The sequence below is a fragment of the Trachypithecus francoisi genome, unplaced genomic scaffold (genome assembly GCF_009764315.1).
Source record: "Trachypithecus francoisi isolate TF-2019V2 unplaced genomic scaffold, Tfra_2.0 Lachesis_group5, whole genome shotgun sequence".
NCBI classification, from domain to species: Eukaryota; Metazoa; Chordata; class Mammalia; order Primates; family Cercopithecidae; genus Trachypithecus; species Trachypithecus francoisi.
This window is the reverse complement of record NW_022681470.1, coordinates 86,832,744-86,857,464: the sequence shown is the minus strand read 5'-3', so window position 1 is coordinate 86,857,464 and position 24,721 is coordinate 86,832,744. Positions and strand designations below refer to the sequence as shown.

General features: G+C 49.5%; 2 protein-coding genes across 7 annotated transcripts in view; one reads left to right on the top strand and one right to left on the bottom strand.

Moving 5' to 3' along the window:
• Nucleotides 1-20,417, top strand: part of LOC117074395 (carboxyl-terminal PDZ ligand of neuronal nitric oxide synthase protein) — a 344,705-nt gene extending 324,288 nt beyond the window's left edge. For 4 of the 6 annotated variants that reach the window (XM_033195794.1, XM_033195793.1, XM_033195795.1 and 1 more), the window contains 3 exons: nucleotides 909-1,061; nucleotides 16,831-17,158; nucleotides 18,083-20,417. In XM_033195794.1, the coding sequence (XP_033051685.1) occupies nucleotides 909-1,061; nucleotides 16,831-17,158; nucleotides 18,083-18,584 (983 nt within the window). In that variant the 3' untranslated portion in view covers nucleotides 18,585-20,417. Of the gene's footprint in view, nucleotides 1-908; nucleotides 1,752-16,830; nucleotides 17,159-18,082 lie in introns of those variants that run through there. The other 2 variants (XM_033195798.1, XM_033195796.1) reach the window with 2 other exon arrangements.
• Nucleotides 7,737-10,750, bottom strand: SPATA46 (spermatogenesis associated 46). The gene is made up of 3 exons (XM_033195799.1): nucleotides 10,588-10,750; nucleotides 9,178-9,291; nucleotides 7,737-8,485 (listed from the first exon to the last, which is right to left on the bottom strand). The coding sequence occupies exons 1-3, from the start codon at nucleotides 10,688-10,690 to the stop codon at nucleotides 7,947-7,949; spliced, it is 756 nt and encodes a 251-aa protein (XP_033051690.1). The 5' UTR covers nucleotides 10,691-10,750; the 3' UTR covers nucleotides 7,737-7,946.
• Nucleotides 20,418-24,721: the final 4,304 nt, after the last annotated feature.

The window sequence follows — 24,721 nt, the reverse complement described above, 5'->3', positions numbered from 1 at the left end:
TTGCAACACATTTTCACGCCTTCCTCTTGAGCCTTTCTGTGGGTTGTATGCATGCTCAGAGTGTGTGTGGGCTGTGGACCAGCAAATACCCATTGATCACATATTGTGCCAGAAACTGTGATAGAATTTTTTGCTTGTGAGATCATTTAATCCCTGTAGTTCGGCTGCAGAAAAATGGGATGCCATTTTACAGATGAGGTAACAGACTCAGGGAGGTTAAGTAATTAGCTCAAGGTTACAGGCCTAGCAAGGAGCAGAGTCAAGATTCAAACCTAGATCTGATTGCAAAACTTTGTTCCAACTATACCAGTGGTTCCCCCAAACCATCCCATGAGCTCTTTTAAAAATACATCTTACTGGGTCCAGCCTACAGAGATCCTGCATCATTGGGTCTGGGGCTGGTCTGGGAGCCTGTATTTTTAAAGTAACCCAGAGGTATGGATTGGAAACCAGTGCCCTTCACCACTCTGGAAGCCTCTCTGGATTTTCCAGATTGTTCATTGAAACTCTGCTCTATCCTAATTAATGCTTATTTATATGATTGTACTAAAGGTTACCACAGGCTTCTAACATGGTTCTCTCAATTGGTACCTTTTTCCTACCACTAACACTATTCAGAGCCTTCAGTGGTTTCCAGAACCATCATATGGTTCTCATGTCCCCACCTTTACCACCTCCTAAAGCTCCTCCCCTCCAGCGAGGTGTGTCTGGAGCTATGTGGGGGCGCCAGGAAGGGGTGAAGAGTTAAGAGATCCAAAGCCCGGGGAGGTGCTGCTAAGCTGGTCTGGGAAGGGCTTTTGCAGGGCACCGGCGGGCAGAAGGCAGGCATCCCAAATCAGAAGGCGGGCATCCCAAATCAGCAACCTTGCCTAACGCTGCCCCTCTGCTACCTCTTGTCTCCCCTGCAGTGGGCTCCCAGGACAGCTTGCTGGAGATCACCTTCCGCTCTGGAGCCCTGCCCGTGCTCTGTGACCCCACGACCCCTAAGCCAGAGGACCTGCATTCGCCGCCGCTGGGCGCAGGCTTGGCTGACTTTGCCCACCCTGCGGGCAGCCCCTTAGGTAGGCGCGACTGCTTGGTGAAGCTGGAATGCTTTCGCTTTCTCCCGCCCGAGGACACCCCGCCCCCAGCGCAGGGCGAGGCGCTCCTGGGCGGTCTGGAGCTCATCAAGTTCCGAGAGTCAGGCATCGCCTCGGAGTACGAGTCCAACACGGACGAGAGCGAGGAGCGCGACTCGTGGTCCCAGGAGGAGCTGCCGCGCCTGCTGAATGTCCTGCAGAGGCAGGAGCTGGGCGACGGCCTGGATGATGAGATCGCCGTGTAGGTGCCGAGGGCGAGGAGATGGAGGCGGCGGCGTGGCTGGAGGGGCCGTGTCTGGCTGCTGCCAGGGTAGGGGATGCCCAGTGAATGCGCGCTGCCGAGGAGAATGCCAGCCAGGGCCCGGGAGAGTGTGAGGTTTCAGGAAAGGATTGAGATTCTGCTTTGGAGGGTAAAGTGGGGAAGAAATCGGATTCCCAGAGGTGAATCAGCTCCTCTCCTACTTGTGACTAGAGGGTGATGGAGGTAGGGCCTTCCAGAGCCCGTGGCTTCAGGAAAGGGTCTCTCTCCAGGACTGCCAGGCTGCTGGAGGACCTGCCCCTACCTGCTGCATCGTCAGGCTCCCACGCTTTGTCCGTGATGCCCCCGTACCCCCTCACTCGCCCCATCTCCATGGTCCCGACCATGAAGGGAAGCCATCCGTACCTTCTCAGGTACTTTGTTTCTGGATATCAGGATGCTACCAGTTGCCTAACCCTCCCCCTACCTTTATGAGAGGAATTCCTTCTCCAGGCCCTTGCTGAGATTGTGGCGATTGAGTGATCTGGGCTACAAAAGCCAGGCTAGTCCTTGTAGTGTGAGCATGGAATTGGAATGTGTCACAGTGGATAATCTTTTAGAGGAACTGAATCCAAACATTTTCTCCAGCCGGACATTGAATGTTGCTTCAAAAGGAGCCTTGAAGCTTTAACATGGTTCAGGCCCTTGGTGTGAGAGCCCAGGGGAAGGACAGCTTGTTTGCTGCTCCACGTCACTTAGATCTGATTCTTGTTTTGAAAGCCCTGCCCTGCCCACCTCCTGCCTGTAGCCCAGCCCATCTAAATGGAAGCTGGGAAGTGCCCCTCACCTCCCCTGTGTCCTGTCCAGCTGAAGCTTTTCACCTCCCCTGTGTCCTGTCCAGCTGAAGCTTTTGTAGCACTTTACCTCTCTGAAAGCCCCAGAGGACCAGAGTCCCCAGCCTTACCTCTCAACCTGTCCCCTCCACTGGGTAGTGGTGGTCAGTTTTTATTGCAAAAAAAAAAGAAAAAGAAAAAAAGAGAAAAAAAAAAAGTGAATGCAGGCTGGCAGCTGAGACTGTGAGACTGTTTGTGTCCACTTTTCTGAATCACTGCCACTTGGGTCAGGGACCACAGCCATTGCCATCCTTGGCCCATCTCTCTGGGTGCGTGCCTTGAGCACACCTGTAAAAAGTGCCATGTGCAATTGTCTTATCTTTTATGATCTAGGCTTTGCCTAGGGATCACCACTCCTTAATGGGCTGACTGGGGCAATGAGGAAAAGCTCCTTTGCTCCTATAAGGCCGTAAGTGGCTGTTAACAGATTTTCAAATGCCTGAAGAGATTGCTGAGACCTGCTAGAGTCATATGTTCGGGGAATTAAGTCTTTATCCTAGACAACAAGCTACAGATGCAAACTGCAGTATTTTTGGAGGGTCAGTCGGCGAGGATATGATTGTCCCAAAATGGAGTTCATCGATCCTAGCTTTGCTTTAGAATGTATGTAAATAAAAGTGCAGTCCTCTTCTAATGGCCACAGTTGGTTTAGCCCAGAAAGTCCAAATTAAAGGAAATAAATTCAGTTTTATGTTAGCCTTCCTTGGTGCATAAGGGTGTCAGTGGAAATAGGATGGGGTGGTGTGTGTGTGTGTGTTTTTTGTGTGTGTACACATGTGTTTATATATACATGTGTAAGGGAAGGTGTGTACATATATGTAGGATTGTGACCAGACAGAAAAGAGTGGGAATCTCTAGGGTGTTTGAATCAGCAACAGATTTGTGTTTTCTAACATGCATTTAGTTAGAGAGGCATGGTTCTGTTTGTTTTGTTTTGATCTAATTTGCCATTGGAAATAGGTACAGGTACACAGAGAAGGAAGAACCAGGAAAGTGAAATCCATGACACTAAATGAGCAGCTGTCAGGAATCCAGTGTGACTGAGCCTACCTAGCTTATTAAATCTAACCCAGGGTTCCTTGAGTCCAAGACCACTTCGATTATTAAGATTTTGAATGTCCAGAGGAGTGAAAAGTCTGTTTTCTGGACGTAAGCAGGAGCTGAGGATAAAGCCAGAGGCCAGTGGATTAGGTGTGTGGAATGTGGATGGAGAGGGCTTGTGTGGGATGTGGCCAGGGAGCGGGTGAGGAAGGCCATTTCTAAATGGTCTGTAAAAACTTGAGATTGGGTAGACGAAAGGAAATGGAGAGATTAAAGAATTGGGGAAACTAGTCATCTGTGTTGCTGACTTTGGGACCCATCCAAGACTCTTGCCCTTGGGGTGTTCCATGGTGGTTTCTTCCTGCCTGGGCCCCACCCTTTCCCCAGTTCAGGCCCTCCCTGAAGGACTAGTTTGTATATTGGCATCCTCCCTAGTGGGACCCAAACCAGTGCACACTTGGTGTGTGGAGATGGGAGACAAAGGACAGATCTAGGAGCCTTGAAGGATCACCAGCCACCAACCCTCCATCAGGGCCAACTGGGCAGGAAAGGGAACATTGCAGACCTGATTTCTCAACGATGTCACCCTGTCCTCCCTCCTTGCTTCTTGCTCTGCTAACTCAACTCTGCCTTCCTCTTTTTCATTCTTCTACTCTGCCCTATATGGAGGACAAATGGACACCAGGGGTGCTGACCTTATTGGTGCCTGACCCAGCCTGCCCCAGGTGCCAGCAGACTCTCGTGCACAGGAGGCTCCCACAGTTATGGAGCCAGGAAAGAATTTCTCCACACTGGATGGACTGTATATTGGGATTAAAAATTATATTCCTTATATTCCTGCTTATATCAATGCTCTCTCTGTAAAACCTCTTCCTAGCCTCATTTCTCTCAATGGATCTTGTTTAGGAGTTGTATTCCTTTTATTTACTCTTTGCTTGACTGCTTCCTCCTAACCCTCTACCTGCTAGCCCTCTACTTCCTAAAGCTGTGTGTCATTAACTCTGTTGGATCAACTCTCTGGGAAAAGATTCTGTTAATGTAAGTGCACTTACTCCCTGGATGTTGTCACTAGTCTAGTGGCTTTTGCTAAATAAACCTTTCTTACTTCTAAAAGCTTTTCTATTGTATTTTCTTGCTGCTTCTATTCCACCTGCTCCTTCTGTCCCCTTCACTTCCACCCCACTTCCCAAGCCAAGTGGCATCAGCTCTGTGACATGGTTCCCAAAGGTATGGGATTGAGGAAGGATTCACAAGTTCCCTGTAGGAGGAGAGGAAGATGGTGGCTTCATTTGCACTTTATATAGATCAGCCCTGCGGGATCAGAGGTATCAGTGGTTCTTAACTAGGGATGATTTTGCCTCACCAGGGGACATCTGACAATGTCTAGAGATGTTTTTCATTGTCACAAAGCTACTGGCATGTAGTGAGTGAAGCCAGGGATACTGATCAATATCCTACAATGCACAGGACAGCCCCCTACAACAAAGAATCATCCAGCCCCAAATGTCAGCAGTCCTGAGATTGGGAAACTCTCATCTACACCCATTTTTGCTGACTCTGCCAATCCCAGGTTTTTTCAAACTCCAAATATCATTAGAATATGTGGGTAGTAGCAACCAGGTTGTTTTTTGATTTTGGGTTTCGGGGCTTTTTGATTTTTGTTAAGGCAGGGTCTCACTGTCACCCAGGCTGGAGTGCATGATCATGGCTCACTGCAGCCCTGACCTCCCTGGGCTCCGCAATCCTCCCACTTCAGTCTCCCAAGTAGCTGGGACTACAGGTGTATGCCACCACACCCAGCTAATTTTTGTATTTTTTGTAGAGACGGGGTTTCACCATGTTGTCCAGGCTGGTTTCAAACTCTTGAGCTCAAGCGATTCTCCCGCCTTGGCCTCCCAAAATGCTGGGATTGCAGGCATGAGCCACCACGCCTGGCCAGCATCAAGTTCTGAGTGCTTGAAAAATTACTACATCATAGATATTTGCCAATATAACTGTATAATTTTATAATCAAGATTATACAGCTCATGCCTGTGATCCCAGCACTTTGGGAGGCTGAGGCAGGTGTATCACTTGTGCTCAGGAGTTTGAACCAACCTGGGCAACATGGGGAAAGACCATTTCTACAAAAAAAGCATAAAAATTAGCCAGGCATGGTGGTGAATGGCTGTGGTCCAAGCTACTTGGGAGGCTGAGGTGGGAGGATGGCTTTAGCCCGGGAGGCGGAGGTTGCAGTGAACCGAGATCACGCCACTGCACACTCCAGCCTGGGTGATGGAGCGAGACCCTGTCTCAAGGAAAAAAAAAAAAAAAAAAAGGTTAAACTATTTCACAGACTTCATGACTAAATGCCTGAAATATGTAGTTGGTAGAAGTCTGAATAGGCCTATTCCAGAAATGTTCATATTGGGGACAAAACAGGCTCCTCCTCATACCTACCTCAGGGGGGATCATGGTATCACTGCAACACAGCTCAGCACAGAAGTCCTAACTGATGGGAATGTAGGCTTCCCTGCAAGGAGTACAAATGAAAGGGCAGAGGAGATTAGTAAAGGAGGGAGAGTTTGAGGAATTAGAAGCTGTGGATCTCACAGAACAGACTTGAGAGAAGCCAGGTCACTTTGGCTGGAACTTTTAGCCATTTTGCAGGCAGAGGACGTGTTAAGCCTGATGCTTCGTCAGGCCCAGGCTAGAGAGAAAGTTGGAAAGGTTAGATCAACTGGGTTCACATGCCCTCTGTTCTTTTCTGTCTAAGTGAACTGAACTGAGCTTTGTATTCTCATCTCGAAAATGGGGATAGTATAAACCACACAAAGCTACTATGGAGAGTAAATGAGATTGCATTTTAAAAGCACCTGGTAGAGAGTGCCTGGCAGTGACCCAGGATAACGGAGCTTCCTTCTACCTGCACCTGTGCTGCTCAGTGCAGTGCTGGGTGCTTTTTCCTGCTCTGCTAAAACTTAGCTCTGTACTGAGAAAATTCCTGGGGTTACATTGATACGACATTAAATGTGGAATGTGGAAAACGCCTTGTCTTTAGGGAGAAGACACTAACCACAAGCACCTGGCAGGCAGGATGGGCACGTGCCATGGCACCTGGGCTCAGTCTCTGGCCTGCTTGTTTTCCTTCTTGTGATGTGTTCTATGCCTGCTGTACAGATGCCATAGAGAAGGGAGCATGGGGTTGGCAAAGGACAGGAGACAACACTAGCTCAGAGTGAGGACTAAAAGATTGCCCAGAGCCACTCATCTGCCCTTTCAGGGCACAGAGTCCTGGGGGTGATGTCAGGGCTGCCTGGAGACCCCCGCACACTGGACTGGACAGGTTGTGACCTTGTCCTGGCTCCCAGCCCAGTTGGAGCCTGGCAGCTAAGTGGACTCTGGGATGCAGGTTGGGTAGGGTTGGGGATAGAACGGGGTGAGAAGCATGGCTCGCGGGCACAGGGCGGGAGTGGTCTCACAGCCTATGATGTGATGGGGATTGAGCCCAGCCTCCCTCCCACTCTGTGGGGAATGAGAGAACCACAAATGAGATTTTCGCAGCACACTGATAAGCAGAGCAGCTCTGCTAAGCCATAGATAAGACTCTGGAGGAAAAGCCATTGGGAGGTGAGGGAGGACCCTCCAGGCCACCTGCTGGCCAAGCCCTGGGGGAGGCAAAGACCAGGGGAGGGTTTGTGCTGGGGTCTCTGCAAGGCAGTGCCCACTGCAGTGGAGGGGCCACTGAGTCATCAGGGAGGTGAAACAAGAGGTAAATGAGGCCTGAAAGGATGACCAGCAAGCGTTTGGTGCTTTTTAAGAACCATGTTACAGTCAAGATAAATGTCCTTGCTGCATACCTGATGCTTATCCGTCTTTCTGGGTCAGATGGACCGGGAGGTTCACTCAGAAATGGAGGAAGAGTCAGGGCTGCCCGCTGGGCACATTACTTGGTAACAGGAAGCAATAGGTTCCCATGTTTACCTGCCCAGTTTCATCTGGCTCAAAGCAGCCATGAAAAGATGTCTCCTGGGTCAAAACTGATTCTATTCTGCGCCAGCACAAGATGGCTGTTCTAAGTGAATGATGGTGGCACATGTGAGCTCAGCCCTGGGTGAGCTCAGCTTCATCTGCCTCTGACCTGGCTTATACTCAGAGGCATATTGTCCTCCACATTCCCCTCCTCAGAAGATCTACCATCAAAGAATCCTTTAAAACTGCAGAGATTCTTCCCCATGCAAATAGGAAAGGGCATCCAGCTCCTTATTCCCAGGGTGGGGCAAGGACTGACCACATAGGGACCAAGCAGAGGCCAGGATCCTAGAGCAGTGCTTCTCATAGCTGAACTGCATCAGAGTCACCTGGAGGGCTGGTTAGAATACAGACCACCAGCCCCAGCCCCATGGTTTCTGATTCAGTAGGTCAGAGGAGGGCCTGAGAGTTCCCAGGGGATGCTGGTACTGCCGGCTGGGCACCTTACTTTGAGAACCTCTGCCTTAGAGGATATTCCCAAACTTCAGGTATTGTCTTTATTTTTAAAAGAGAGAAAGGGGAGGGTGTGTGCCTGGTGTTGCTAGGCAACCATTAGCCAAAGGGGATGGGAGCCGGGTTCTGGGAAGGACAGCAGGCTGTGCGGAGTGACCTCAGACTGGACAGAAGGCTGTGACTAACTTTATTGGCATCTCTCTAGGGACATAAGTAGGCTTTACCGCCAATTTATCTAAGGTGTTCAGCAGGACTATTGAAGGCCTGGCAGCTGCCCGAGGAGAGCCTGTCTCCGAGCCAGGCCTTCTGCTCCTTGCTCCAGAGGGCTTTGAGCTTCCGGTAGTACACCTTGCAGCTGAAGCCCTCCCTGAAGCCTCTCTTGATGTGGCTCTTAAGGAGGTCCAGGGTGGGGTACATGCGGCAGCAGGCCGCGCACTTGTAGCCATTCTGCTGTGCTGGGTGCCACCTGGAAGCCATTAGGATGTCCTGAGATGTGATGGAGTCCAGGCCATGCCTGGATTTCTTGGTGGCTTCTCGAGGGCAAGTGTTCTCTGCGGAGGAAGAGGACGAACAGATGCTCTCAGCCATGTCCTCAGAAAGGCAGTTGTCCCACTTGCCCTCATCCTGTTGCACCTCTGGGAAGTCGTAAGCTTCCAGGTGGCTCTCTTTGTCTGCACACACAAAGTAGCTGTAGGGGGAGAACCAGGGCCGGTAGATAGTGCATTTCCGCCTCAGCTTCTCTCCGTGCTGGGTGTCCCCCAAGCTGCAGTCTGCAAAGGAAAGGACCAGGTCAGAGCCTCTGGCAGGGAGCAGTGGAACCAAGGATGCCAGAGCAGAAAGGCAAGAAGGCAGACATCAGGCATGTCCTCGGTTACCTCCACCCTACCACGATTGCAGTCCTGAGAGCAGATGCAAGATGGTGGGAAGAGCAGCCGAGGACATTCCTTCTCACTGCATTCTTTTTCTAGGGGTACAAAGGGCCACTGGATCTTGGGATGGGAGAGGCTGCTTTTAGTTAGTAAGCCTTGGTATTTGTCAAGTCCTTCCCTTACTGGAGACACCATGTCCACTGACTCCTCTAAGGATAGACACAGACAGGTGACCCAGCGGACAGCCAGACCGGCGGCCTCCCATAGTCCTTCTTTTCACCACTCGTGGCTGTGACCCTTTTTGCAGCCTCACTACCCATCTTGAGGGGTAGCCTCACTACCCTCCACAGCTCACTCAGCCAGAAGCTGCTCTTGTACACCAGCTTCAGACACAGGAGAGGGGAGGCAAGGCAAGGCAAGAGCCCCAGGCCTGTGGGTGTCTACCAAAGGAAAAAGGGCCAGATAGGAGGCTGCAGGTGACAAGGCCACGCATGGGGGTCCAGCTTCCAGACACCTCTGCTCCCTTAGGGAAGCAGCCCCTATTCATCCTTAGCTTCTCATACATTCCCACCCAGAGTCAGAGAAGGCCTCACCTGGTGAGAGCACTGTGTTTTGTATCCCTTGCCGGACAGTGATGCTTTGGTACTGGGGTGGCAGGGCCTGAGCTGGGCTGGATGCCTCAGTGGGTACCGCTGTCTTTGCAATGTCTGGGTTACAGAAGAAACACTGGTGAGCTGAGCCAGGTTGGGATTCCACTTCCTGGGACTCCCCCAGGCATACCTAGATGCTCAACCTCTGTACTTCAAGGCATCTCAAAGCTGAAACAGAACAGTGATCTCTCAAACTCAGCCAGGCAGAGCTATTCTGGATGACATCCTGGGGAATTCTGAATGGGGCCATTTCATTCAGGCCTCAGAAAGATCCTCTGGAAAGTGGGATTTATGATGTGGCCCAGATGACACCTCTCTGCCTGGCCCGCCCCTCACCTGACCCCCCTGCATCTCATCACACGGATGACTTCACTCCGCATTGCCGGTCTCCTGGGCATCCTGGGACCCAGAGTCGCAGGCCGCAGAGCAATGTTCCATGCCCGCTTTGAGAATTGTCCGGTTGAAATATCTCACACCCACAGTCAGGGTTCCCGTGGGCCATCACTGCACGGCACACCCTGGAGTAGCTGCTAACACTTGGACAAAAAGCTGACCTGCCTCAAATCCCAGAAAAAAGCTGTGTTCAGTTTGGGGGACAAATTTATAAATGTCATGTATATAGGCAAATGAATGCTTAGGAGGCCTACTCCACTGAGCAGTACTTCTCCATTTTACTGTGCATAGGGATCCCCTGGGGATCTTGTTAATAACGCAGGCGCTGATTCAATGGGTCTGGGGTGGGAACCTGAGATTCTGCATTTCTAAAAGCTCCCAGACGACGCAGATGTTGCAAGTCTAAGGACTGTATTTTTTAACAGGGAGTCATCAGGGTGTCCAACTTTATTCCAGGATGTGCTCATCAGTTTACCCTGCTGCTTAGGCTTCTCTGATGATTTGCTAACTCCAAATCCTCTACAAGCTTGTCAAAACAGAGCTAAAACTAGTTTCTACTCTGTGTAGATATGCTACCACCTTGAGATTTTATGCACACTCTAGGGGGGAGAAACTTGATGACAAATGGAGGCTGAGGCAGAAGAATCGCTTGAACCCAGGAGGCGGAGGTTGCAGTGGCCAAGATCGCGTCATTGCACTCCAGCCTGGGTGACAGGAGGGAAACTCTGTCTCAAAAAAAAAAAAAGAAAGTTTACCCCTTTCTTCCCTTAACAAAAATCAATACACAGCAGTAACTACTTACCACAAATGCAGCATTTTGAAAAATTATTTTCTCCCCATATGTAATTTGACTTTCTCACTAAATCATGTTACACGGTCCTGTGACATGATCTGGTTGGGTACTCAATTAAAAGCTTCAAAAAACCACTTCTTTGTGGCCCTAATGGCACCAGAATTTACCTGGCAGGCTGGTGGCACGAGAGACCATAATGTCGGGAAAAGCACTCAGGGCGGAGGAAGAGATTGGAGGTCCAGAGATGCTGAGAAGTGAGAAGTTCTCCATATTCTGACCACTGCGGTGTACAGAGATCACACACCTGCTCTGGAGAGGCTGGCTGGCTTGTCCAGAGGATAAACATTCTGAGTGCAGTTGATGTCACAAGGCACATGATTCCACTACCCAACTAGGTTACCCTTTGGAAGATGAACGGAGTCTAACTGCAAGCAAGATTAAAGTGTGTAAAGATTGTTTTTGACTTGCCATTGCCCAGCGGCAGGCCCTGATTGACAAGACCCAGAGAGAAGAAAATAGTAGAGATACTATAGTGATGCTGTCTGTTTGTCCCCTTTTATCTTTATTATCATCACTTTTCTGTGTTGACACTGTCTACCCCCAGCCCTCCAGCCCTGGAAACCTCTGTCCTGTCTGAATAATCTCCTTCCTTTTCTTCTCCTTTATCAGCCTAATCTCTGTCAGCAAATATTTTTATTGTTTTGTTTTAGTTTGTTTTTTGAGGTTTATATATTTTTCACATTTTCTTTGGAAATTCAAATTTATAAAAGTTGCAGAAAAGGCTGGGTGCAGTGGCTCAGGCCCATAATGCCAACACTTTGGGAGGCCAAGGTGGGTGGATTGTTTGAGGTCAGGAGTTCAAGACCAGCCAGACAAACATGGTGAAACCCCGGCTACACAAAATATAAAATTTAGCCGGGCGTGGTGGTGCGCTCCTGTAATCCCAGCTACTTGGGAGGCTGAGGCAGGAGAATCACTTGAACCCGGGAGACAGAGGCTTCAGTGAGCCGAGATCGTGCCATTGCACTGCAGCCTGGGTGACAGAGCGAGACTCCGTCTCAAAAGTTGCAAAAATAAAATCAATACAAAGAACAACCATATGCCTTGTATCCAGATTTTCCTATTAACGTTTTACCCCATTTGCTATATCAGTCCCCTTCCTCCTGCCCCCTGCCCCATGTGTATGTGTGTATACTTAATTTTTTCTCTGAACTATTTGAAGGTAAGTTATAAACACTATGTCCTTTTACACCTAAGTACTTCAATGTGTATTTCCTAAGAATAGGGACCAAATATTGGTTTCAGTGGTTGGTGCTCTTTTTAGCAAGTGACTAAAACAAAAATGGGTGACTTAATACTGTTTTGCTCATTGCTTAAGTCAGTTTGATAGGGAGACTCTGGGACTCCAGAGAGACAAGGTTGCCTCTTCGTTTCACTTGTCCTGTGACAACATTGTGCACTAGCAAGGTGTGGATAAGGTGAAAGATGATTGTGACACTTGGAAGATAAACTGAAAGCACCCCTTTCTAGATTATCACATGTCAACTAGATACAGAACAGGGCTGCAGATCTAAATGGCAGGTATGTTTATGCTGCATGGGGAGTGATGGCCACTCTGGAAATAGTGCTGGGCTTCTTTTGAGGTGCTGTCAAGCATGTGTGACTGGAGTGTGAGTTAGCTTATGCACATGATAGCCCAGAGTTGTCTTCCTGTATGTGTTTATTCACAGTACTGAAACATTCTAAGGACAGTGGGAGAACATGATTCCCTTCGTGTTCCTCCCAGATAGCCTGGTTTGGAACATTAGCATGTATTGGAAAGTAAGTTGAAGCCATATACTTTGGCAATTTGGGGGGTATCAGCAATTTCATTTGGTCCATTATGGTGTAGAGAAAGCTCATGAGTCTGGGCATCGGTTTGTGTGACTTCTAACCCCACTCTGCCATAAGCTACCTGTGTGATACTGGGCAAACCTCTCTGCTACTTGATTTTCCTATATTATTAGTTCAGACTCTAAACTTGAGTGGATGAATGTCTTCCTGGCTAAAACCCAGTGAGTGACATGTGGACAGTAGCATACCTGTGAGTGGTGCACACAGGGCCCCGAGGACTTGGAACTGCATTCTGTCTTGACCCATCACATTCCTCCTACTGCCAACTTCAGACTCTCCCACTGGAACCTCAGACTTAACGTAAAGGTGCTCAACATACTGAGGGGAAATATGGAAGGTGGAATCTCTCAGTGCCTGCATAGAGTTTTTAAAATGCGACCCGGTTTTGGTTTAGTCACTGAAAAGTTTGTGGGAGCCTGGTGGTTCCCGGGTACGCACCACTCTTTGTAGCAGGTCCCCTGTCTTGTGTGCTGTGTCCTCCCAAGGTATGCTGTTGCTGCTGGCCCAGGCGGTAGGTGACACTCTCAAAGCGATTGGTCACTATGTAAAATGAGTCTTTCTCTTGTTTGTTTCCCACCTGCTTTCCAAGCCCCTTTCTCGGACAGGTAAGATATCCCGTTGTTTTGTGGATGACTTACATTCCCAGATGCCCTCCTCTGCTTGGGTGTGTGCATGTTGGGGGTGCTGCTGGGAGGGCCACCTGGCTGGGGTCCAGTCATCTCTCTCTCCTCCATTGCCATTATTTTCTGAATCATCAAGCCTCTAGTCCTGAAGCAAGAGAGACAATGTGTGGGAGTCGTTAGCATCATCATCAAGAAGGACCCATTGCACGTCCTCAGACACAGGGATAGAGGGACCCCCAGCCAGAGGCCCACTTTCACTTGGAATAGAAGGGCAGTTCTCCAGATCTGACCTCCAGAGCCCCTGAAGACCACTCACATAGAGGGGTTTTTGACTTGTGGGCAGTTTCCCTATAGTGTCAGCCCATCATGCAATTTTTAAAAATTCATGTAAAAGTCAAATTCAATTAAACAAACTTATTAAATGCCTACTATCATGCAAGACCCTAAGGTCGGCATTGTAGAAGATAAAGAAACACTTCAGATGCTGTGGCCCCTCAAGGAGCTTACCATTTTAAGACAAGGTGTATTTACTGGAAAGACTTAGACAAGGGTAAAGGGAGTGCATGGTAGGCTATCTTTACATTACTTGACAATTCAGTGCATTATAGACTATGGTATGAAGGGTAGAGAGCAAAAAATACAGAAAATCCAAAATGGTGCATAAACCAGAGTTATGTTTATTACGAAGAGTGTTTTAAAAATAATAATAGCTTATAATTTACTAACCACCTTGACAGGTTTTTTGGTGCTTGCTTTTTTGAAAACAAGTATGTCTACTCTGAAAAGTCACTTTAAACCAGTAAGGAGACTACCAGGGAAATGTCTGATTTGGGAAGTGGCAGCAATTTGCCTTCCCCAGGCATTTCGTACAGTTTCATTGTTGTCTATGTGCTTTCTGGTTTGGGGGAAAATAGTTAAATGGTTTGGTTTCCAAATCTTCTTTGCTAGTTTGCAGATGACATGATTAAAGAAAATAAGACAGATGTGGGACCCGACAGGCAAATTGTGCCAAAGTGGAGGACGTGGCAAGATACACACTTAGGAGAATAATCAGGAGTTGATGACCCTGCTTGCTGTGGAGCGGGCTGGAAGCTTCTGCTGGTGCGGTGGGTCTATCCGGAGCCCAGCCAGCTCGGGCCCTGTGTCCGAGGGATGCTGTCATGCTCATCCCTGGCAGGTCCTCACCCTGCAGTGGTGAAGGCCACAGGGCTCATCCGCAGAGACTAGTCTCCACTCCTCTTCCCACAGGTTTTCCTCCCTGCCACCCAAAGGCCCTTAGAATATGATGTATCTAGGTAGTCGGCCTAGAAAGGATAGCACCATTCATTCATCTCTAAGAACTGGACAAAGGTGACAGTAAACTATGCATTTCTTAACCAGCTTCAGTTAGATTAAGCAACCCTCCCTTTACTATCTCTACACAGCTCTCTATCAAATCCATTGATTGTACTTACTGATTTGATTTCAATGCTATCCCTTCCTGGACTTCAAGGACAGATCTTGGTGCTTGTCCTCCAGGCTCAAAATTGTTTTATTTGGGAAACAACTGGAGAAATCTAAGGATGAACTTTGATAATGTAAAGGAATTGCAATACTGGCATAATCATGTAGAAAACTCTTATTATTAAGAGATTTAAACTTAATGATGACACCTTCCAGTCATTCACACAGAGAAAAAGACTTGTTTTCTTGAGATAAGAGATATAGTGGCCTTTATTGCATTCTTCTCTCAATTTGTTTTATGTTTAAAAACTGTCATTTCGGCCGGGCGCAGTGGCTCATGCCTGTAACCCCAACACTTTGGGAGGCAAAGGCGGGCGGATCACCTAAGATCAGGAGTCCAAGACCAGCCTAGCCAACATGGCAAAACCCATCTCTACTAAAACTACAAAAAATTAGCTGGGGCCGGGCGCGGTGGCTCAAGCCTGTAATCCCAGCACTTTGGGAGGCCGAGACGGGTGGATCACGAGGTCAGGAGATCGAGACCATCCTGGCTAACACGGTGAAACCCCGTCTCTACTAAAAATACAAAAACTAGCCGGGCGAGGTGGCGGGCGCCTGTAGTCCCAGCTAGTCGGGAGGCTGAGGCAGGAGAATGGCGTAAACCCGGGAGGTGGAGCTTGCAGTGAGCTGAGATCTGGCCACTGCACTCCAGTCTGGGCGACAGAGCGAGACTCTGCCTCAAAAAAAAAAAACAAAAAAAAACAAAAAACAAAAAACAAACAAAAAAAATTAGCTGGGCGTGGTGGTGGGTGCCTGTAATCCTAGCTGAGTGAGCCAAGATCACGCCACTGCACTCCAGCCTGAGCAACAGAGTAAGACTCTTGTCCCCCCCAAAATAATAATAGTAATAGTAATAATAAATGTTTGTATACTCATTAAAACAAAAAAAAAAAGCATAGCAACACTAAAACTACAAGAAAGGTTTCCACTGGCCAAGGATGCAGCAGTGCAGGGCAGAAAGAACTGCTTTGCACAAAAATTCTGCAGAAGAAAAAGTACACCCTAACCCCAGTTACTCTTAGAAGAGGCTCAGTGAGAATAGACACTTAGCAGAGGTGTTGACAAGGAAAGGAGCCTAGTGATCAAATGGTCACTTCCCTCAGACTGACAACATATCGGGGTAGTTGGTGTAGACAGAAACCTTGACCCAGGTTCCAAGGCCTCAGAGTGGGTCTGTCTGCCTGATGACTGAGCTGGATTTCCAGATAGGGAGAGGATGGCCAAGTGTGAGTGTGTGGGCAGCATGGCTTAGAGCCTGGAGCTCCAGTCATTTCAATAACAAACTTTTAAGCTACCACCTTGGCCACCACAATTTTCTATCTACAAAATGGGCTTTGGCGAGTCAAGATCTGTATTGAGCACAGCTATGTACCAAACTGAGGCTAGGTGTTGAAGATACAAAGATGAATGAGGCATGGCCTCTGCCTTGTAAATCTTTACAACCTAATGGGTTTATACCCAGCTCTTTGAGTTAATTTTTCAAGCCAAAGAGGATCCCTACAAGAAGGACCATGTACCAGGGATATATAGGCAGCTGTTCCATGATCTGTAGCAGGACAAAGTTGTGGACAGAGCCCTGAGCTGTGGGTTAGAAGGCCTGAGTTCTAGTTCCAGCCCTGCTAGTATTAAGCTGTGTGACCTCAGGCACGGCACTGCATTATGTGGAGTCCTGCAGGCTTCATCTGTAGGTAGATATCCTTCCATGTACCACCTCCCTAGGTGGTTGTAAGGATTAAGTAAGCTGATGTTCATTAGGATCCTCATGCTTCACTGGCACTGAGTGGGGCTGACCTATCCATTTGGTATGGACTGATTCTGAACCACCACTTAGCATCTCTGCAAGAGCTGGCCCACTCGCTCAAGTCCCACCTCTGTAGACCTGAGGAGCTGCTGCCCCATTTTTCATGGAGAATTTGTGCTATATTCATGGCCTTCAGTGGGGAGCTTCTAGCACCAAGCCTCATCCATGCCGTCCCTCCAGCAGCTTCCAACCCACTGAGAGCTCAGCACGTACTTATAGCCATGTAAAAATGTCATGTTTCATTGCTTCATCCTCATTTTTTCTTTACTTCAAAGGACGTGGTGACTCCAGGGTAAAGGGGCCAAGCCCATGAGTCAAGGAGGCAGGTTTACAGGAACAACTTTATTTTTTTATGGCTAGCATTAGTCACTGATTAACTTGGGTGGGGCAGAGCTAGAATATCTAGTTCCTCTCCCATCAAGAAAACTGCCCTGGAAAGTTCAAGAGTGTCTTTGCCGGCTCTTACTTGAATATTTCCAAAGGCTTGGAAGTTACAAGTTTTGGGTGTAGGATAAGGAAAGCTGAATGATAGGGCACAGGTCCCACTCCCTTTTCCTCATCATGTCCCTCTGTCCCTTCTTTGTTCATAGTTGACCACAGCATGTTTGAGAATTTGAACACAGCCCTCACTCCAAAGCTCCAGGCCAGCCGCTCCTTCCCCCACTTGTCCAAACCCGTGGCCCCCAGCTCTGCCCCTCTGGGCTCTGCTGAGCCTGGGGGGCCAGGACTCTGGGTGGGCAGCAGCCAGCACCTCAAGAACCTGGGCAAAGCCATGGGGGCCAAAGTGAATGACTTCCTGCGGAGAAAGGAACCCTCCAGCCTGGGCAGTGTGGGTGTGACGGAGATCAACAAGACTGCAGAAGCACAGCTGGTCAGTGGGGCTGATGTGGCTCCAGGGGCTTGGCCAGAGGATGAAAGGTGAGCCCCTCACCCGCCCAACATCTATGCCCCTCTGTGAACCCACTTGAAAAAGTACAGGGACAAACTGCAGCATCTCCACAGGAGAACAGCCCCAAGGGAGGGGTGTGAGATTGTCCTGTACTGAAAAGCTGCAGGATCAGGCCATGTTCTCGGGAGCTGGCTTCACCTTCCGCAACCACAGCTGAAGGTTGCTGAGTGCCTACTGTGTCCTCAGCTCTGTGCTGCTGAAGGTTGCTGAGTGCCATGTCCTCAGCACTGTGCTTCAGGCTTTGGTTGCATCATTTTGTCTAACCCTCCCAGCAGCCCTGGGAGGTAGATGGTATTTCCATCCTGCAGGTAACTCACGTTCAGACAGGCAAAGTAAATAGCTTGAGGTCACAAAGTTAGTACTTGGCAGAGCTGGATTTGAACCCAAGTATTGTCCAGAAGTTACCCGGGTACATTCTGATGCCTGGCCATAGCTGAGAACCGCTGCCCTAGACCGTTGCTTGTGGAGAAGCCTGCACCTGTCAGAGCCCACTAGTGCAGGGCAGGAGAAGCCCCCCGTAGCAGCCCTCCTGTTCTTCCCCCTTCTACCAACAGGCCTTGTTTTAAACACCTGTGCATCTGAGGTGGGAATGCCCTCTGCAGGAGTTACTCCATGAGTTCTGATTTGACAAGCTTCACCAGTGGTCTCTATCCTGTCTTCTAGAGGCCAGCACCTTGTGCTGCTCTGAACAGTGAGTGAGCATGGATCAGGCCAAAAACTACTGTTGTGCTGAAGGTGCTACATGCCAAACCAAGAACCAGAGCCCAAGGAGTAGAGCATTCATTGAGTGGAGTGGGTCGAAAGTGCAACTGGAGTTGGAGAAGCAGGATGGCAGGTGGACTGGTGTCTTGCTGTCCTTAAGGCATGTATGTTTATTGTCGTTAACCTTACAGGTCAGTCCTGCAAGAAACATTTCCTCGGCTGGATCCTCCACCTCGCATAATCAGGAAGCGAACCCCTCGGGCCCTGAAGACCACCCAGGACATGCTGATTTCATCACAGCCTGTCCTGAGCAGTCTGGAGTATGGGACAGAGCCATCACCTGGGCAGGCCCAGGACTCTGCTCCCACTGCCCAGCCTGACATCCCAGCAGATGCTTCACAGCCAGAGGCCACCATGAAAAGAGAAGAGAAAGAGGAAGTTCTGCCTAATGGAGAGGTTTCCCTGTCAGTACCTGATCTAATCCACAAGGATAGCCAGGACGAATCCAAGCTAAAAATGACTGAGTGCAGAAGGGCCTCCTCCCCCAGCCTCATCGAGAGGAATGGCCTCAAACTCAGCTTGAGCCCCATCAGCCTGGCTGAGTCCTGGGAGGATGGCAGCCCCCCTCCTCAGGGACGGACCTCCAGCCTCGACAATGAGGGCCCTCACCCAGACCTGCTGTCCTTTGAATAGAGCCTCTGCTCTTTCCTGCTGAGCTCTGCGCTTGTCTTTCTGCTGCTTTCTCCTCCACTGCACACACTGACCCTGGCCCCAACTCCGCCGTGCCCTTGGACTTCCTCATATGAGGCACCAGCAGAGAGCCAGTCGTCCATCATGGGATTTTGCAGGACTGGAAGTCCTTGAGTAGTTCTAGTTAAAGAGTCTATCTGCAGAATGGCTAAAGGACTCGATGCCATCTTGAGCCTAATTTTCTGTAACCTCCTCTGAGAGGGCTGCAGCCCTTGGACATTAGAGCTCTTACACTCTTGAGCTTGTCCTGTCTTCTCAGTGAATTGCAGGGCCACCAGCCCAGGACGATGGATCTTGCAGGAATTCTCTTTGCCTGTCCCCTACATGCACCTCCTCCCCTGCTGTTCTCCCTCCCACACCCCGTCCCTTCTCTCTCCTCCTTGATGGGTCCGAGGCCCCTGGCCTCAGCGGGAGCAAGGCTGGATGAGGAATGATGGGTTTGGCTTGATGATAGGCCCTGGCCTGGAAAGCCACACACCCTGACCACAGCCCAGCCATGGCTCCTTTTGGTCCCAGGACAGCGCAGGCCTCTGGTTGCCGTGTTTGCTCTGCCCCTGGGGTGGAGGCCAGAGGAGATGTTTACCAGGCCTGAGACCTTGAGAGTTCACCCAGGGTTTGAACCCTGCCACCCAGGGTTCCCAAGGTTTCCCCCTATCTGGTCAGATGTCAAATACAAAATGTGGGCATGCTGCACAGAAGGAAAGATGAGGCTTCCTTTGCTGTGTATGTGAAGACAGGAGAGCCAGGCCCCAGCAGATGCAGCCGAGCACACTCTGATTTTGTTTTTGGGGGAGGGCCCAGGAACTTGGGGGTGGTTTTGGCATTCAGGGCTGAAGCTAAAAACCCAGAGCAGAAGTAGGGAGAAGGGAGTGAGGATGGGACAGAGAAGAGCAATCACTGGGGATCAGAACAGCTTTTCAGGGGCCACCTTGCAACCTAAAATGATGCCGTTTCAGGGCCTGGGCCTGCTGTGAGAGCCAGAGTGAAGCGTGTGCAAGATTGGAATGTGAGAAGAACTGAGGGGGGAAACCACTTTTAATTGAGTGGAAGTGCTTTGTGCTTGTGCTGAAGTTACCTGGGCCTCCTGTAGCCCTGGACCTCACTGGAGCGTCTTAGATGCTGCAGATAGTACCTGGTGCTAGGGTCTAGGTGCTGCCCAAAGCCCAGCAGGAACAGCTACTACTTATCCTGCAGAGGCCTTGGCCCAGACCAGCTCTTCCATCCAAAGCCTCACCTGGTTTCCGTGTTCATCTCAACAGTCTGGCCTTCCTGTGACTGCAGCCTGGCAGCCACACCCCCAGTAATCCTGCACAGTGAGTCTAGCTTCTCTGGGAGCTTGGCCTTCAGTTAGCCCCGTCCATGAGAGGGCAGGGTAATGAGGAGGAGTAAAGGACCTATCTTTTCTGTCCACATAAGGAATTTGGGACCACAGGGTCTTTTATCTCCTTGTTACTCCCCAACCCCATCGTAACCTCCTACTCAGCACACAGCTTTATCCTGGTAGATTATAAGGTGAGCTTCCAGAACCTGGCAGGAGGCTGGTGTATCCCCCTGCACGGAGGGAGGTGTATCTGAATGTTGTGTATGTGGCTGATATGGAAGACATACATGTATGCAATCAATCAGCCTTTAAAGAAGAAGACTGGTTGCAGTTCAGAGGAAGAGGAGGAAGATTACAGATCTATTCTGAGTATTTTTTAGAGAGTTAATATTTATATTTTTAGTAATTTTCTGGTAGAAGGAAATTGCACAATAAAATGATTTGGTTTGGTTTGCTGGCTTTGTCTGTTTGATTTTCCTCTTGACTTGATGGGGAGCAGTTGGTTTCCTCAAGTCTGACTTGTTGGGTGGAGGGCACTGGCATTTTCCTTTGTAAGCCTGGAAAAGTGGGAAATGAGGGAGGTAGAATGTGAGGAAGATGGGCACTACTGACACCTCCAGCCTGAACCCTTGGCGGGAAAATGACTTCTGAGGATGTGCCATCATTGGCTCCCCTGGCTGACCACTGTGAGGGGTTACCTCTGTCGAACCGACCTATCGCTGTTTCAGGGGTGCCATCATGATGTGCACAGGCAGGACCCTCTTTGGGAGGAAGTAGGGGGAAGTGGACATGGCCATCGGATCATCCTCTAGGGTACTCATTCTTTACCTGGGTCCAAAACCCTCTTCCACCAAGAAAGGGATGGAGCTTCGCATTTATGTGTGCACCTTCTTCCAGAGAGGGACGGGAGCTTCTATCAGCCTCTCAAAGAGAGTCATCAATAAATGTCAGTGATTTGGACTTAGGTACTTCCTGGGAAATTGTCCCCAAGGACCCCCCTGGACAGGTACATTCTTGATGCTCACCTGCGGAGAGAAGGTGGCTCAGAGAAGAGCTGGCCTGGAGTCCCTTTGCCCCATTGCTGCCCCTAGGTCAGTGTCAGATCCAAGGACCCAGAGGACCCACACAGCTGAGTATTGGCCAGGCCTTTAGCCTCCTTAACAGGGAAGGAAATGGGGAAGAAACAGGAAGGGAAGGGGGTGTTCAGTCTGTTCACAGAAGCCACGCAGATTTCCAAAGGGACACATGGGACCTTTCTGGGCAGCCCTCTCGTGCAGATGTGACTATGCCTGAGGTTGGATTCCACAGTTCCACATGCAGGGGCTCCCTGGCTCCATGTCAGAGGCATCTCAGGCATGAGGCTAAGTCCCTAATGTTTTCTGCATCTTGTTTCACTCAGCGGAGGGGCAAGAAAAGAACAGCTGGGCTCTCAAAGGTTGCTCGCTGTCTCTGCAGTGGGGTGCAGCGTTATTGTCCAGAGAAAGCAGGAGAAACACAAAAAGCAATCCTCCGTTTTTGGGAAAGGCATTGAAAATACTTACAGTAGCAACTTTTTTCTTTATGAGTATGCTGTGGTGACTCCAGACGACCTCTCCCATTGAATGGCTTCAGTATCTTGCTGCAGTCATTCAGTTCTGAAATGTGCTTTTAACATGCCTTTCCCACTATTATGCGAAGTTGTTATTTTTGTCTAAGATCAAATATAAACAGTTCTAGTGTAAAAATATTTTTAAGAAAATTTTAAGTGTAAAAATGGAAGTGCATATGTCATGTTTTTTAATGCTGTGCTCTACGCTGAGCCACTGTTCTAGAATCTGGGGGACAAAGATGCATTTATTCAGACAATATATCCAAGCCCCTTCCTGCCATGCACTGAGTGCTATCTAGGGGACTGTGGTGACATTGGTGGAAAAGTGACACGCAGCCCTCTTTCTCCATTCTGAATGGATGGGGACACCATCATACCTGCCCTCCCGGGCACTATGCTAACAGGGTATGTGATCAGGATGTGAAATGCAGTGGAAGCACCACCAAAGCGGGGCTCAGGATGAGGCAATTAATTTCAGCCGAGAGAGTGCTCGTTTCCTCTGGACTGAATCTGCTGGTAGTAGTTGCCGAAGGAAACACACTAAGAGGCCATCAGGAGACCCACCTCATTCCGTACATCTGTGCCTATGCTAGCAGGGACCCTAGTTGGTATTTAGAATTTTTATGAAATTAGCTGACCCGGAAATGTACTCAGATGCTAGCCTAATCTTAGAAAATTCCTGCTGGGTCAGTTTAATCTGCTCTCAGATTTCACAATGCCTTTGAGGTCAGTGAATCCTGGGAGTGTTCTAGAACTCTCTGTGCTTGGACTCCCTGTCCTCTCTCTGCTCCCCTCCCCACACTGCGGAGTTTCCCAGGCCAGCCTAGCTGTGGTGGCAAACTCAGTGATGGCTTCTCTGAGATTTTGGCCCTCAGAGTGCCCCGGGCTTCAGTCGTTCAGTTCGCTGCCCTGGTTTGGGACATTCAGCCTGGAGCCTCCCACTGTGGCCCCTCTGTCAGTGGGAACAAGTAATTAAGTCCATATAGCCCTTGTAGAGAGACTCCTACTCCCCCTTGGAAAGCTTCATCAGTGCTGATGGCATTTAATACCTTTCATCTCTCCCAAGGAAATCCACTCTGGAAGCTTTAAGTTGTCCAGTGAAAGCATCTTCAAGTACATCTCCCCTCCAGGATGCCCCCTCTCTGCTACTGTTTGTACTGGGGGCACAGGATGAAAGCCCAGTGTCCCCACCACTGGCTTCCTCCTAATGAGAACATTCCTCCACTTTCTGTATCTAGGGACCAGCTCTCCTGACACACAAATCCTCTTTGTGTCCAGCTTATCTCCAGCTGCTGCCATGATAAATAGTCCAGCCCAAGGGAGCCTGGGGAAGCTACCCCACAAAACGAATCACTTGGCTATTAACAACACAGACGAGGAATCAAGCTTGAGGAAATATTTAAGGACCACCTCAGACTCCAGACTGTATTCTCCTTCTTGTGAGTTGCCTGAGGAATCTGCTGGTTATATAGAGCAGGGAACATTGCCAGTGTGTTCTTTCGAATTGACCAAAACAAAACAAAAAACCCCAAACAAAGAGCAACCTCCCAACAAACCGCAACTTTTTTTTTTTTTTTTTTTTTTTTTACTGTTTAACCAGCCAGCTGTTTCCAGTGCCATCTGCTTAGCTACCTATTTCCTGAATCATCCCTCCATGTCTGCCGCCACATGCTTTCTAGGCTTGCGTTTACTGGGGAATTCTTGTTGGCTTGATCTGATGTTCAAGCATATCCCAGTGTTCGGCCGACTTCAGGGGCTAACTCACAGCGACTTAGAACAATTCCCTGTGGTTGCCACAGGAGCGCTTTGGGTTGGTCCAGGTCTTCATGGAGCAAGACAAAGGGGCAGGAGAAAAGTGAACTGTCAGCCCTGGGAACGGTTTGCAGCTTCAGCAAGATGCATGCCCCCTCTTTATCCTGAGCCTGCAATGGATGGACCCCTCTTGCTGGATAGGAAAGCTCAGGACAAGTGTGGACTGCTCGGTTGTTTTGCCTTCCCACCATCTCCTGGTACTTGTTAAATTCTGTTGCAACCAGCTTTCCTTGCTCAGCTTAAATCCTGGGTCATATGTGTCAGGAAATCTTTGCCGCTGACCTGGCAAGTACTCTTTAGACCTGGCCAACGTGTGACATTTCTAGGAACTGGGCCTCCTGGAGAGGCCATGTAGGCCATGTAGGAAGTGATTTCATGTGTAAGAAAGCTGGAGGGGGAGGTGGGGATGGCAGTGTTGTCCATGCCTCTCCCTACCCCTCCCCCAACCCCTTAATCATCAGTTAGCGACTATGTGAGTGGCACATGCTGTGACCAGGCCCCAGGATGCTTGCTGAGACCCATGTGGGGGAGGTGTCAGGTGGGTTCTCTGTGCTCTAGATTATCTGCGGCTGGCCCGCCTGCCTCACTGGTGTCATCCACCACTGCTGCCTCTGTGCTGCACTTCCCTCAGAGCCCCAGACTGCTCCGAATTGCTTCCATGCCTGTGTTTAAGATGGTCCATCTGCCCAGGTCACCTTTCTACCGTCCTTTCCCTTTCCTCTGACTTCACCAGGCTATGTTAATTCATCCTTCACATTTTCACTCAGGCATCCCTTCCTCCAGGTGGCTTCCCGGACACCACCCCACCCCTTCTCTGCGTTCCTGTAGCATCCTATGTGTTCCTCCATCACGGCACTCGCCATGTGTCATAGAAAGTCGCTTCCTCATCGTGCCTCTCTCCCACAGGTCTCTGAGCTCAGGGGCAGGCACCATGCCATCTTCATCCCTGACTCCTCGGTTCCCAGCAGCGTCTGGCATATTGCAGGAGCTCAATAAAGATGCACTTTGTATGGAACTAGACTCAGGAAACTTGTAGTTGAATTTGTGTGGAACAGACTAGATGGGCTCTGGGGTAGACCAGCAGGAATCTTTCAGCTCCTCTTCCTCAGGATCTATATCCGCAGGCAGCCTCTGTACGTGATCATCAACTCCACAGAGAAGGATTGAGGGTGGCCATTTCAAAATGGAAAGTGATTAATGGGCCAATGTGAAGCTCATTTATCTGCACCCTGAGGCTTCATTCACTCTATTCCTTGGACTGGTGCCACCTTACCGTGGAGCTGGTAGAAGCAAGCACTTATATCCAGCATAATGCAAGAAGGGCTGTGCTTCAGTGCCAGGCAACTGTCTATCTCTGGG